The 15381-nt window shown below is 34.2% G+C and overlaps 2 protein-coding genes across 2 annotated transcripts; both read left to right on the top strand.

The window, feature by feature from the left end:
• Positions 1-223: 223 nt before the first annotated feature.
• Positions 224-1043, top strand: LOC111621860 (piggyBac transposable element-derived protein 4-like; the record flags this gene model as incomplete). Its single annotated transcript, XM_023364116.1, has 1 exon — positions 224-1043. A coding segment is annotated over exon 1 (702 nt), but the record flags the coding sequence as incomplete, so codon positions are not given.
• Positions 1044-1136: 93 nt separating this feature from the next.
• On the top strand, positions 1137-6167 carry LOC111621880. The gene is made up of 3 exons (XM_023364136.1): positions 1137-1160; positions 1822-1977; positions 5377-6167. Exons 1-3 carry the CDS (start codon positions 1137-1139, stop codon positions 5581-5583), a joined length of 387 nt encoding a protein of 128 aa, XP_023219904.1. The 3' UTR covers positions 5584-6167.
• The last annotated feature ends 9214 nt before the right edge of the window (positions 6168-15381 follow it).

Raw genomic sequence — 15381 nt, 5'->3', positions numbered from 1 at the left:
GCGCGTAAGATAAATATAAAACGGGTTTTTAGACGATTTTTCTTATTTGTAGAATGTCTGATAGCGAATCCGAATATATGGGTTTATCTGAAAGCGGCTCGGAGAGCTATGTCCCGAGCATAGATGATTCAACCAGTTCCACTGAATCTGGAGATGACCCTCGCACCTGGTGTGACGTTGATGTCCATAACTTTCCAACGCCTCCTCCACGGTTTCCGTTTACTGGAACTCCTGGATGTCGCTTCTCTATAAATCAAGTTACTGAACCATTAGATTATTTTAAATTATTTTTTGATGACGAATTAGTAAATTTGATAACTTGTGAAACAAATAGATACGCGATGACGAAGCCACAGACATCCAGGAGCCAGTGGAACCCTATTTCCATACAGGAAATGTTTATGTTTATTTCTGTAATTCTTTTGCAAGGAATTATTCATAAACCGGATGAGAGAATGTATTGGACCACGAACGAAACACTTGCCACTCCAATTTTTCGAAAAATAATGTCTAGGAATCGTTTTTGGCAAATAAAACAAAATTTGCATTTTACAGATAACCAAAATTATAATCCGCGAACTCATCCAAACCCTAAACTAAATAAAATTTGGCCAATAGTTCAAAATTTATGTTCAAAATTTTCGCGTCTGTATGTCCCAGAAAGGGATATAGTGGTGGATGAGAGTTTGATGCTGTTCAAAGGACGTCTTTCGTGGAGACAATACATGCCTCTCAAACGGTCTCGTTTCGGTGTGAAATTCTACATGTTATGCGAGTCCGTATCTGGCTATTTGTACAATTTTATAATTTATACTGGAAAAAATACAGTTTTCAATGAAAAATATAGAGATATGCCTGTAACTTCAAAAATAGTGTTATCATTAGCGGACTCGTTGTTAGGCAAGGGCTATTGTCTAACAACAGATAATTTTTATTCTTCCCCACATTTAGCTGATTATCTGGTTACCGTCCAAACAGATTTCTTTGGAACTGTGCGGACGACCAGACAACAGGTCCCGGCTGAGGTTAAAAATAAAAANGATATTAAATTTATAATTTTTAATAATTACATTATAAGTTATTTACTTTTATGTTAAATTTACTATATTCGTGCCTACCAATGGCGGAATGCGTTGATGAGGAGCAAACTCGGAATACGGGTTCATGGATTTGTTCTTCATCAATGGGCTGGCATGTGGAATTTTCGGGGTTTTCTATGCGTGTCTTGCACACGTTACCAGTTCCTCGTAGCGTCACGAGTTAGCACCTCATCAACAGGCTGGCAAGTGGATTTTTCCTGGTTTTCTCCACGTGTTTAACAGCTAAATAAGTGACAATTCCCACAAGAGTCACGGATTCGTGCCTCGCCAACGGGATGGCACTTGGAATTTTCGGGATTTTTACACATATATAGTGCAAGTCTCGTGACTCTACAAGAACTGGCTCTTATTTAAATAGGGGCCAGTTCTTGTAGAGTCACGAGTTAGCACTTTACCAATGGGCTGGCACGTGGATTTTACAAATTTTCTTCATATGTTCAACAGCTAAATAAGGGTCATTTCTTACAGATGGTTACGAGTTGGCACTTCACCAACGGTCTGATACGCGGCGTTTTCCGGTTTTCTTGGCGTGTCTAACAGTTAAATAGGGGACAGGTTCCCCAATAGAAAGTCCTCCCAGCATACAACCCTCTTCGGCAAATTGCTCGTGTGTCGCGTTACCTTATTCACCAATCCAATTCACATTCAGGATTTTCAATACCGAAACTTCACGAATGTTCGGATTTTGCTGCAACTGCACGAACTTATCACTTTATGAAAGATAAATAATGTACTTTTCTCTTCTTGTAGACTGCTACTGGGTGGATTTTGTAACACCACAAGCGTGCATTATGGAGTCAGGACAAACCACGATCCCACTCACAATGTTAGGATCATATTCCCAGAAGAATCAACCGATGCTGTCATTTACGTCACGGTAAGGATACAGGGTGGCCTAAAAGTCAGTTAACACAGTTTATGCGGAAATAAACCGAGAGTTTAAAATGAGTTTTTTTCTCTTACAAAATTCGAGGAAAGAGATTAATTATTTAGGCCTCATAATGGTTAACTGACTTTTAGACCAACCTATATATATATTTAGCTTCCTTAACAATTTACAACTAATGGCTCTTAGAAAGAAGGTTCTGGTAGAAGAAAGAGAACAAAAATAGGAGATTCAATCAGAGTTATCGAAACGAAGTAGATATTTTTGGTAGACTTTTGATAGCGGGTTAATGAGATTTGGTAGGATATAGTCTCTGGAGGACGTGCCTTTGACGCACTCGATGTGACAACTTGGATTACATTGGCGAAATTACAGAGCGGAATTCTTCTACGACTGTTTAATTATTACCTTCGAGTAATTGGAGAGTTGTTTTCGACTTTTCCTCCATCTTATCTTTCTCCTTCGCTCGATTTTCCTATCGAAATGGCATCAATGCGATAAGAAAAAAAAAACAAAAATAAAATTGTATTTTTTTAAATGTAATTTTCAGGAATCTGCTTTTACATTTTGCATTTTTGTGAAATTTCATTAATTAAAAATCCATAAATATTTAAATATTTACACTAAAACCTGTGTAAACCGGAACCGCGCTCTATCGAATATTTCTTCCGGTTTGGCAGGTTTCCGTTTTAAACGAGTTTTTTTAAACATAAAAAATTGATCCGTTCAGAAGAATTATTTCGTTTAGGCAGGTTCCGTTTTAGACAGGTTTTTACCGTATATTATTATAGTTTCTCTGCGTGAATTTATGTAAATTGCTGGTGTTTCCTTCCCAGTTAAAACAGCTTAGAAAATGGTTATGACGTAAATTTCTGGTGGTATCGAATTAATTTTCAAGAAAATTCCGAAAATTATCTGAAAATATTTTCAAATTATTCATCTAAATTACATTCCACGTCGTTTATAAACGCAAAACGTTTTTAACCACGTAACATGATTGAGTTTATTCCCTATATGGGTCATGATTGAGTTTATGGGTCTTTCAATAAGATATATATAGGATTCTTGTAAAGCCTACAGGAGTCTCACAACTACAGTAAGCAATAAGCTTTCGTGCTCTGAAATGTTCCTTTGTAAAGACTTATAGAGCTCTATCCTATACAGGATCCTTGTAAGACTTATGTAGCAGTCTTACACGATAAAAGTGGGGCTACAGTAAAACCTGTTTAAAACGGAAAGGTGCCTAGCAAGAAGAATAATCGGTATCGTGTGAGTCTGGTTTACACAGGTTACACTGTATATAGTTCTTACAGTTGACTGCAGCTCCTACTCACGCTGTTCTCCCACTGTATTAGATATACAGAAAAATCTAATAACCCTATAAAATACTATGCGTTTTAATAAGTTGTATAATTAGTTACTTCGTTAAAAAGTAAAAGATTTTATTACTTCAATTACTTTAATAGTTTTATTTTCATCTCTAGTTATAATTAGAAAGACCACTTTAAACACGTGTCATTAGAGTGATACACACTCGAAATCAATGGCCATTATCGAGCATTCATCACTAAAACTTAACATAAATTGCCATTCAACAACTGAAAATGGGTCGTGAAACGAATCGGAACTCCATATAATTTGAATAATCGGCCATTTCTGAAAACTGAAATAAATTTCAATGTCTCGTGTATGATTATTGGGTATGTTTATGTGTTTTGAGTGGCACAAAATCGAGATGAAGTACCAGGAATATTCAAGAATCGTAAAAGAGAGGTTTCTTTCCATGTTTATCATGGATTCGGCTAGGCCCACGTTGGGACTTGGATATGCCAGGCCCCTATATAAGTTTGACCTGCATTGGGGGTCCGACATACCAGACGGAACATCCCCGAAAAACTTAAACGTATTTCGATCCTCCCGCTGCAATAGGATGTCACTTTAATCCCGGATATGCGAGACGGAGCAACCCATCCCTAATTCCACCATCATGGGCCCATCTTGGACCTTATCAAACCTACAATGGGCTTGTACAGTACAAAATACCCTTTCAGTGCCCACGGGCAGAAAGAGTTATTAAAAAACGTGTAAGGTATATCGAAAAAATAATTTAAAACTTATTGAATCGATATGTAAAAATTAAAAAAAAAATGTTAAATTAAATTTTAAGTTCGGTTGCCACAGAATCAATTAATCAGAAAATGTAGCTTTCACCCTCATTTGGTTAAATTAAAAAATGAAATTTTTAAGTGTCTAGACCAAAAGACCTGAGGGCTTTTCATAAGTTTTTCCAACTTTTTCTTGCCTCCATCCAATTTTATTGGTTTAATTACCTCTCTCCCAAGGACAAAATACAATAATAATAATAATTTCTTAAATTAACAGTAAATTTCCGCTTTATATAATAGAATATATGAGATGAAAGACAACAAAGTCTTCATTTTAGGAGGAGGCCCGGATCTTCAGACCAAATAGGATGACACTCTAACCGCTTGCCTTGCAACGAACTACTTGAAAACTTTTAAAAGACTTTGTAAAAAAATTTTTACAGTTTTTACAGTAATTTTTATATGTATATTAATTAAATTTATTATTTTTCTACCTTTTACACGTTTACCTGCTGTTTTCCTTAAAGGAAATTATTCTGGGCTAGGTTGTCAAATCTTCTTGTGAATGCTACTGTAAATCAGCTTAATTTAATTAAATAATGTAAATTAAACTAGGTTCCGAATCCTAGACCAAGGCAATCGTCGATAAATATTTGTACACGTGCGAGGCCCTAAAAGCACGTGGCTCTTGATAGAAGCGCAGACAGAAGGATACCTGATCGATTAAGGAATTGTGCCAACCTATCGCTCTGGGGGTCCCGGGATCAAATCTGGACCGTTCAAAAAACCCAGGAAGTTTTCGGGAGGTGGTCTGTCTGGATACGTTGGGCTCCATCTTTCATCAAGCGACAGTCCAATTGTGGGCCCGGAAGAACCCATAATGGTCTTGCTAAAGGTAAAAGGAGTAAAGGAAAAGGGCCCACAGGGGTAAAGCACTTTAAAAAAAGGCAAAAACATAAGTTATAGCAACTTAGACTTTATTTTGGCCAAGAAACGGATTAAACTGCCTAAATAATCCCTATGCTAAAACATTTACTGGACTTTTAAACATCAAACAAGTGATTCAACGGCAAAACTCTAGGGAAAAATACTGGAAGTAAGGGATATTAGGAAACAAATCCCTTATTTTCAGAATTTTCCCTAGAAACAGCAGCAAAATACCCCAATTCGTTTTTCTTCTCGTTGCATCGAAGCAACCAAAAAAAAAAATTCGATTGTACAGAGTTTTATTTATCTGAAAAAAGGTTTAAGCAATTTTTAAAGCTTTCAGCTCTTTTATTAACAGGTGGTGGTTGTATTTTACGCAGCAATTATTCTTATCTTGGTCGGTACCAACATCAAAAGGTTCAAGAAGAGGAACGACGACGAATGTAATGGCAAAGGAAAACGTCACTTGGTAGTTTATGTGGATAACAAGGAGCGCATCGTCCAACAGACAAACAACAACGGTAACTTGGACCCTGGAGGAAACAACATGGCTACTACCTTGTGATACCAACACCGCGTGATGGAAATTATTTATATTTTAGTACAGGATGAAATAGTTATAAACGAGAGGTTGGAATTTTCACAAAACAAAGAACGAAAAAAAAAAAATAAAGATAAAAAACATTTTCTACGCTAACATTTCCATTCCTATGTTAAATTACTAAACCATTCCTTATATTTTGTTTATTGTAATTGGGTATTAAAACATAAAAAAAAATTCTGTGTGTATCAACCAATACAATCCTGCAAATCAGTGTAACGTGTTTCAAGCTTGTAACCGAACCATTAATTTCAAATTTAAATTAACCAATCGGCTGTAAGTTTCGGTGACGTTTGAATCAGGCGCATTCTGTGATTGGTAGCGAATTATTCCGGAACTCGCAACTGATTGGATAATTTAAAATTTTGTATTTTCAATTTTTTTTTTTTAAGTAATGACCTTTGAATGACTACCGTTATGTTACTTACGGTTATATTAAATAAAACATATCACAAAAGAGAAAATATTTGGATTATTCTGTAAATTTAAAATGCAAATTGTAGATAAATATAAATATATATCGTTGAAATATTAATAAATATTTTCTAGACTCGTCTCCGTTTATTCCGTTGTCTGATAATTAAATTTAAACTTAATAAAAGGAGAAATTTCATTTTGTAAATTGTTAGCCTAAACAATTGATAAATACAACGTAACAACAGAGCCTCTTAGAGTTAAAGAGAGGCGTAAATCAGAGCTGAATTTATACAGTACATAAACTAAACGGACTACAGATTAGGGCCTCGAGCTACGAAAGGCCTCCCTACTCTCAAAGCAGTTAATTACTTGAAGAAGTATCTTAATATACAAGAACTGCAAATGAATGAAGTTTTTGAGGCCTCACTAAACAAGACACAGATTAAATGATCCTGTCATTCCCACTTTTATGACGATCAAAATGTTATTTATATTACAGTAGAGCAGGCCCTATTACAGAAGGCCTTGCTGATGCTTCGCATAAAGTAGACCTATATTATGGGAAGACTGTATCTGCAGACCCTTCGATTATGGCTGGAGCAGTCACCTTTTTAGAGGCCTCATTTCACTGCTTGTTACAAATTATTTTGTTCTGTACTTCTCTCTGTTTAAGGCCACTAAGAAATTGAACCCGGAACTTAAAAAGTACTTAAAACGGGCCTGTTCAAAAGACCTTAAATAAAATCTATACTTGTTAATTATCATTATTCCTATAAAAAATCCTTCTTTTGTAAGAGGCATTTTACTAACTTAGCATTTAAGAAAAATAAAATACAATCGCTTTATATTATTGATTCAAATAAGAGAAATGTATTTGATTGCACGAATTTCATTTCGATGAATGCACACGAAAGCTTAAAACTTCAATATTTAAATAAATAAATAAAACAAAAAAATGTATATAAAAGATATAACTTATTCTATTTTAGAACATAAAATCTAGAAATTCGCAATAAAAAAACATTTAAAAAAAGATCAAGAAGAGGAGAAGAAGAAAGGGAGTGAGTAGCTGCGAATCTCCTTTCTAAAATTACATTATCATTTACAGCATCAATTTACATCATCATTTTAAAAATTAATATCATTTCTCTCTCCATTTTAAAATTTTTCTTCTCTTACTTACAATTTAATTACTGAATTTAAATTCAGTGCGGTGATAATAATAAAGATCGTGTGTTCGGAGCTCTCTAAGGATAGAACTACTAGCTAAACCTCAACCAAATTTGCTGTACAGTACATACTGTCCCAAGTATGCTGTTTTGATATTCCGGTAAAACAGTTTTTACTTCGAAATTCGGCCGCTAGGGTAAGATTTACGCTGCCATCTCGGTAACGACTTTTGGGATAAAATGCAATAACAGGTGCGATTACAATGGTGTCGAGCTGGCATTGCTGTCTCGTTAGTAATATGTGCATACGTACAGTAGAGCAAGTAATGTGCACATTAAGGTGACAGCGGCGCCAAATTTCACTCTAGCGATTAAATTTTTAAGTAAAACCGTTTACAAAGATCAAAACCGCGTACTCATGACGGTATGTGTAACAAATGTGGTAGTTCTTTCTATAGTGCTCTCTGAACACTGCTCTTTAATCAACCTGAACATTAAGGCCTTGTAAGCACAAATTCTTCATTAAATTGAAAAGAAAAGGAATTGTGATCAATTCTCACTACAGATTAAGTTTTTTTTCTTCCTCCTCTTACTCTTCCACTTCTTCCTGTCCCTCCTCTTATTCTTCTGTTCATTTTTCTTCCTCTCCCTTCTTCTATTATTCTTCTCCTTTTCATCTTAAAGGAATTTAACGCCGTATAATGCATAATTTTCGAGAAAAGTAACGCATTTAAGCATCATATGTAACGCTAGAAACGTTCTATTTTTTTTCTAAATACCTCGATATAACGAAACAGTAACAATCATAATAATATAATTTACCATTGTAGCCCCTATACAATCATACCATTTACACGTCATCGACTCCCACTTACAGAAAGAAACTAAAGGGGAATTGCAAATGTTCTATAAGTCACACAGAATTTAGGAATTTAATTTCGAAGCGTTTACATTAGTTGCTTCGAACGTAATAAAAGGAAGAAAAGGATCTTAGAGAAGGAGTGAATAGAAAGTTCTGTGTATAAGGGGGTGTTTGAAATATCGTAGATAACCATTCAAAGTGCGCAATCAAATATTTACTTTAGCAGACACCTGTCTCAGGTGTGACGTAAGGTGAAGAAAAGAGCCGTCCTCTCGCGCTATTAAGCTATCCCGTTGCAGACAATGCACGCTTCCTCCCTCTTTGATCGGTTGTCACGGTAACGGGATACCGTTCCATTATCGCTACTTAACCTCGGATACGATTCGAAATGACGTTCCCTTTTATTCTGTGTGTTAACTTTCGCTTTTCTATACACACGAATAAATTTTAAAAAACATCACTCCATTAATTTTCGTTGATGTTGAGGGAAAATGTAATTAGCTCTTGTATTTTTTTCTCTGTTTTTCTTAACAATATTATGTACTTAAAACGCATTTTAAAGCGTTTTTTATGTGTTAAATTGCCTTAAAATGTGATACTTAAACCGAATTTTTATTGTTTTCTATTGTTTCTTGGCGCGTGAGGGACGTCCGAAACACGAACATTTATTGTGTTTTCACGTGAGCACCATAAATTCATGTAAATTATTGAATTTTTAATTAAATAATTTGCACGTGCCCACGTATTTTCTACACTTTCGTGTGGCCAAACGTTTTTGCTGTTATGTTTGCTAACTTGTACTGTGATGTAAACACTTCGAGTACAAATATCCGCCTTCTAATCTTGTTATTCTCATGTACACATTCTCAGTAGTTCGACTATTTAAGCAGTTATTTACTAGGTGTTATGGAGATTATACCAGCATAATTTACTGTTTATTGGCACCTGTTTGTGGGTCCTACGTAATTTGGCCCTACAAACGTGTGCATCGATCGGTGCAAACTAACAGGTTTAGTGTAATAAAAAATGTAAAGCAGTTCGTACGAGCGGGGAAAGTGAATACTTTTTACGTCAGTTCGACGTCATTCTTTATACAGTGGAACCTCGGTATACGTCTGCTTTAGAATACGTCCAATTCGGAATACATCCTGTTTAGACGAAACAAATTTTGCTCGGTATACGACTTTTGTTCGGTATACGACTTAATTCAATTATACGCGCCATCTATGAACAAGTAGCACTATCGGTGTATTATACCAGACTAGACGTTCACTGTGCCACAATTTATAACTTTGTTAAATTTCTTCTGATTTTAATTTGTAAGTAAAATGTTATTATTTTTATTAATCATGAATTGCAAAAAGGCAACAGAAAAAAATGACTAAAATCACAATGGAACTGAAAAAAAAGAGATTGTTGAGAAATATGAAGGTGGCACGCGTGTTCGAGATTTAACTGTTGCATACCGTATTCCGAGAACGACGATATCGACAATCGTGAAAAATAAAGACATTATTAAATTTGCTAANTTCTAAACATGGCTATTGACCCGGAATGTCGCGGACCTCCGGGACGAGGTAAAGAAGGCCCGTTAAGTTTCTTAGCGGGTTCCTTTTGCCGTTTTTTTTAACATCTGAAATGCACAGAATGTTTCATTATTAATAAATATCAATCTCAAAGATTGTATCTTTTGTTAATGAAAATAATATTAATTTATAGGAGTATACTCCAAACTTTTCACCGGGCTCGTAGAGTTAGGAACGGATCCGGAGGTGATTTAGGAGTAGGAACCTTATTGGCTCGTAGCGATTCCTACCTCTAAGTGCCCATATCTCCGCTCTCGAAAGCCCCGAGTATGAATAAATGAAAAAATTCGTCTGTTTGTTCACAGAACAGCTTACATAATCAACATAGAATTTTCAAAGTGGCTATTAATGGAGAGGAGAGATTAGGGAGAGAAATTCTTCCCCACTAACTATAAAAACAAAATTAAACATAAGGAGTAGAGAAAAATTCTAACTTTTCCTGAAGTGTTTCTCGTATAAATATTGAGAAAATTAAAAACATCAACCGGATGTAGGTCTATAAGACTGTCTGCAAAATAACAAATACAATTTTTTTAAAAATTATACCAAAAAGTTACGAAAATTCATTCACGTAATCACATAAAATTTTAAAAAATTATTATTTACTTCCATCGGGAAGATATTCTAAAACATAATAATAATATAGTAAAGAAGCATTCATGAAACAGAGTTTCTATATTATAAAATACAATCCTGGTTAATGCCATTAGATCATCAGTAGTGTCATATCACGTAAATCTTGGTTTCTTTCTCTAGCTGAGTATGTGGTTTATACATCTAGATTCCAATTTTGAGTTACTATCAAAAGTAGCCCTGCAGGTTTATATTTCTTTCATATTTAACAAATAGCCTAGATGTTTATATTGAAGAATAAATAGAATGCTCATATTATTTAGTATTGCAAGTGTAAATCCCATTATTACAGATTTAGTACTGAAGGGAATCCCCATATTGTAGATTTAGTTCTTTAAGTGTAATCACTTTAAATATTTAGTACTGTAAATGGAATCATATTGTATACAGTAGACCCCCTATAACACTGTTGATAATTCCGTGTTATATAAATTCCATGTTGTTCGAGTCACTTAGATTCCATGTTGTCCTCCGTGTTATATGTTCATATAACACGGAGTGTTATATGTTCATATATGTTGATATATGAACATATATATATCAATATATATTCATATTGATATATATTGATATATATTCAGTGTTATGAATATATATCAATATATATTGATATATGTTCATAACACTGTTGATATATGTTCATATAACACGGAGTGTTATATTAACATATATCAACAGTGTTATAGGGAGGTCTACTGTATTTATAGTAAGTAGAATCTTTATATTATAGAGTGAGTGGAATATCTATATTAAATATTTAACTCTGTATTAAACATCGAATCTCTACAGTTGGCCTACAGTCGGTTAGTCAAGACAATTAAGGCGATATTTCAGGGAGCCCGGAAATCAAATCCTGGCAGGTCGAAATACCCTAAGAATTTTTCAGGGGTGATCCATCCCTGATATGTCTGAGTCCATCTTTCATCACATGCTCTATTGTGGGCCTGGCCGAACCCACGATAAGCTTGAGAAAAGGCCCTCTTAGTGCCAGAGGGTGGAAATAGAGAGACAGAAAAAAGTTAGGCCTATATTTTTTACTGAAACGTTTATGTAGACTTTTTCCTTCTCGACCAATCTAATTATGCATAAGAGTGACGTTTGAAAAACACATAATTTAATTAATTCATGCTCATTATAACTTATCATCAGAATGAACTTCTTGCTATAATTACATAAATGTGGCGAATTAAACATTTCACAATAGTGACATTAACGTGTTAGAAGATTTCAGTCAATAATTTCCATCTGACAAATTCTAGGTCATGACTAGAAAATGGATTTTCAATCAAATAAGCATTAAGAAATGGCGCATCTCCTTTCTGATTTCCAATTGTTTACTTTTATTTAATTTATAGGTACAGTAATTCTCTTACATTAATTTTAATTCCGAAACAATTCCCTCTTATTAAAAGTAAATCACAGTTTGAATATAATTAATATTAAATTACATATTTCAATATTTGTCGGATGAAATCTTAATTATTTTTTCAAAAACTTCTCTAATCATTAGTCGGCCATTTTGGTTCCATTCTTTTCGCATTTTCCTAAAAGAAAAACGCGCTTCTAAATTAATTTTACGATTTGTATTCCCAAATACACCTGGAAAACACGTAACAAACCAAAGTTAATTGACTTTTGTGTCACTCTGTTCAATTAAAGTAAACAAATAAAGATAATGGGTCACCATGCGAGTAAGTACAGTCGAACTTCCGAGCAACAGCCACTGACAGAAACAAAAATGGCCTCTGTTTGCAGGTGGAAGTGATTAGGAAGCTATTTTGTATACATCTTTCTTCAAAAAAGTTCGTGAAAAAATGGTCGCTGTTTACAGGTGCCCGTTATTGAAGGTTCGACAGTATTTAAAAAGTTTATTTACAAAAAGAATCTATTTAATTTTCTACTATAAAGAAGTGTTCAGGGGAGAATAATCGTCCACTCCTCTAACTACACATATTACGTGTTCAATCAATGTATATTCTAGAAAAGTAAAGTTTTCTAGAATATACATATAAAAAACGGTTCGTTCGGATATAAGTTCAAGATTATTCATGTCGAACTGTAGAACTTTGTGTGTGGTACGATGTTTTAGGAAAAGAATAAAGAAAGAAAAATCAATGAGGTGGAGTAAAATAGACATTTATAGAATAAACTGTATTAGATGTATTTTCAACCTTTTTTAACAAGAGAATAACTATTGAGAATTGACACTAAACAGATTGGATTTGCCCTTCTAATTCAATGTCACGACTTGGTGCATTTTTCGATACTTGGCAAATAATTTCATCATCCACTTTTAATTCGTATAGATACGCGTTTCGGGCGTTCGCCCCTCTTCAGTCTATTACATAGATAGGTTGTATCTTGTGTATACAGTATCTGTCAGGCACCTTCCGTACTTCCCACTCCCCTTTCCTTCCCTCCCCTCCCGACTTGACGGCCTCTCCCACATGCCTCGTAACTTGTAACGTCTCACTCCCCGAGTGTCGCACACAGCCTCGCCTGCGACTGTATCAACATTCTATTTTTATAATTGTAGCCAGTTTTTATGAATGTCAATGCTTAGATTCTCGTTAATATTATTTTTGTCTGTAGTAATTTCGTAGCTTTCCTTGAATTTTCTTTTGTACTAATTTTTTTTCTTTGTGTACTATTATAACATCATTCTTATCTATTTTGCAGTTGTGGGTTGTGCAATGTTCGCAAAAAAACAGAGTTGATTCTTTTATACTTCAGTTCTGCGAGTGTTCTTTTAATCTTCTTTCTAATTTTCGTTTTGTTTCTCCAATGTATACTTTTGGCGGTTCGCATGTGCAAGGTATTTTATAGACAACTTCGGTAGTGTTGTATTTGTCTGGTTGTTTATTTATGCCAGGTTCAGCCTTCCGGATTTTTTTTTTTTGCAAGTTGTTATAGGTTGGGGCTAGCTTTATATTTATTTTATCAAAAGTTTTGTTTACCTGTTCAAAGAAGCCGAATGTAGGGGAAGGATATGTATCTTACTCTGCTTTTATCTTTGCTTTGTTTATTTTCCAGCCTTTTATTGTTGATTTTACTTTCCCAGTTATTTATTATTCGTTTTGGATACCGTTTAATAGGAATTTAGTTCGCAGTTCGTTGAGGTGTTTTCTTCTTCTTCAGTAGCGAGCTTGTTCTGCTGTGTTCTTGGGTTTGATTGATGAAATAAGGCGACACAACACATTGCGATCTGCCAATGGGTAGGATGCTATCCGGAAGGGTTTCTATGTTAAACTGACCGCTACTTGTGTTTACAAGTAAAGAAATCCGGGAAATTCTATGTAGCCAGCCCGTAAATCACGCGCGAATTCGAAACCAACCATCTGTGTTCGGTGGTTCTATCTACTCGGCCACTATTAGACCATTTTGTATATCATTTTGAACACAATCAACAAGACATGAATTTTCGAAATTACAAGAATTTTATGCAAATTTTAGTTAGAATTTCTGCACCTTCTTTCTCTCCTTTCGTTTATATGTAGGTGACACATCTGCCTCTGTATATTCACTTTTTTAGTCAAGCACGCCTCTCTCTAAAATGAGCTATGTATTGGCAGATATTTTAATTAATTTATTTATTTAATTAACTAAAATTGTTCATAGACATACTTCAAAACACAATCAAAAATATTTCATGTATTTTCCAGTGGTGTGCCGTGACATTTGATGATATGAAAGCTGTGTTTTTATAAGAAGCCGACTTCCAGGGGCAATCAGTTAATTCTTTCTTTAAAAGTATTTTTAATAGATTATTTATCTGACGTATTTAATAAATAAACAAGTTCAATATAATTACCTCTGTTATTAGATCCAATATATTCCATATGCCCTCTAAATGCCAATTCTTGCTTTGATAAAAACATATAACATCTATTTATTTAGATATAATATATCTATTACCCATAATTATCTCGTTACAATTTTCAATATTTATTTTATATTATTTACTAATGTTAAATTCTATTCCGCTTCGATTTCCAAATTGCTTCAAATACGAAAGAATCGACGATTTTTCGTGTCTTTTGCCAGCTAAATTGTCAAAGACATTCTTATTCCACACACTAATTTCACTCTGTAAATGCATTTTTATGCATTTACAGAGCCATTTTATCGTGAAAATATCGAACAAATTTTTTTATTGAAGCGTTTATATTTAACTTAGGCATTGGCCTTTCTCTTTTAATAATGTTTTCTTTTTCATTATATGATCTCGAGCCAAAACTTTTTTAAAATAAATTTTCAATATCGCAATTACATTCCGAATCGCTAGCCACGATATAAGGGCTAAAATTAAAAATAAAATTATAAAAACTTACTTGGTGAAATAAAATGTGTGGTGGATATACATACCTGGTACAAAACATTCTTCAATTGTATGAATATACTTTTAAAGAAAATTATAATTAAATATAGCTTTGTAATGAAACGTACATAAAAATAACATAAAATATTCTTTACTCTTTAAATCTTAACCACTTAGTCAAATAGCTTCCTACGAGTGGAATCAGAGACGGTCCTGCTAGGTGTGCGGTGTGTACAGTACATGCACGCGGGCTGCCAAATCCCGAGGGTGCCGATACCGGTCAATTTCAAACGCCTCTTTTGTCGCATCACTAATATACCTCAAAAGACGCGACAGGGTTCTTGTAAATTTTAAATGTTTCTCATCATAGCTGTAAAAGTCTATATATGTTAAACTTAATAGATTGTCCGTCGTTTGTTTTCTAACTAATTCGTTTTAGGACCAGGTGTTGTCCACGAAAATTTCAAAAATTTACAACTTTTCGGTCACTCTCGTCGAACTGGAAAAATTTCTGTCTTTATTACATTAATAATATGAAGAAATCAGTCTCCACTGTACTCGGCTAGAGATGGTTCGGTTAAGCTTTTGTTTAAGTAAAATTTCGGCTCTTTCATCAGGGTTTTGTTTATGTCCCCAATTCCCTAACCGCTTAATTATTTAACAACTTCTTAAGTAGAAATAAGTCGAAACCAGTTACTTTGTACTCGAATATTTGTAGTCTCGGGAAGAAGTGGAAAGATAAATTTTTATGACAAACAGATACATAAATCGTAAATT

Source organism: Centruroides sculpturatus, unplaced genomic scaffold (genome assembly GCF_000671375.1).
Source record: "Centruroides sculpturatus isolate CEXI.00-Female unplaced genomic scaffold, Cexi_2.0 scaffold184, whole genome shotgun sequence".
Taxonomy (NCBI): Eukaryota; Metazoa; Arthropoda; class Arachnida; order Scorpiones; family Buthidae; genus Centruroides; species Centruroides sculpturatus.
This window is presented reverse-complemented; position numbering and strand designations above follow the sequence as displayed.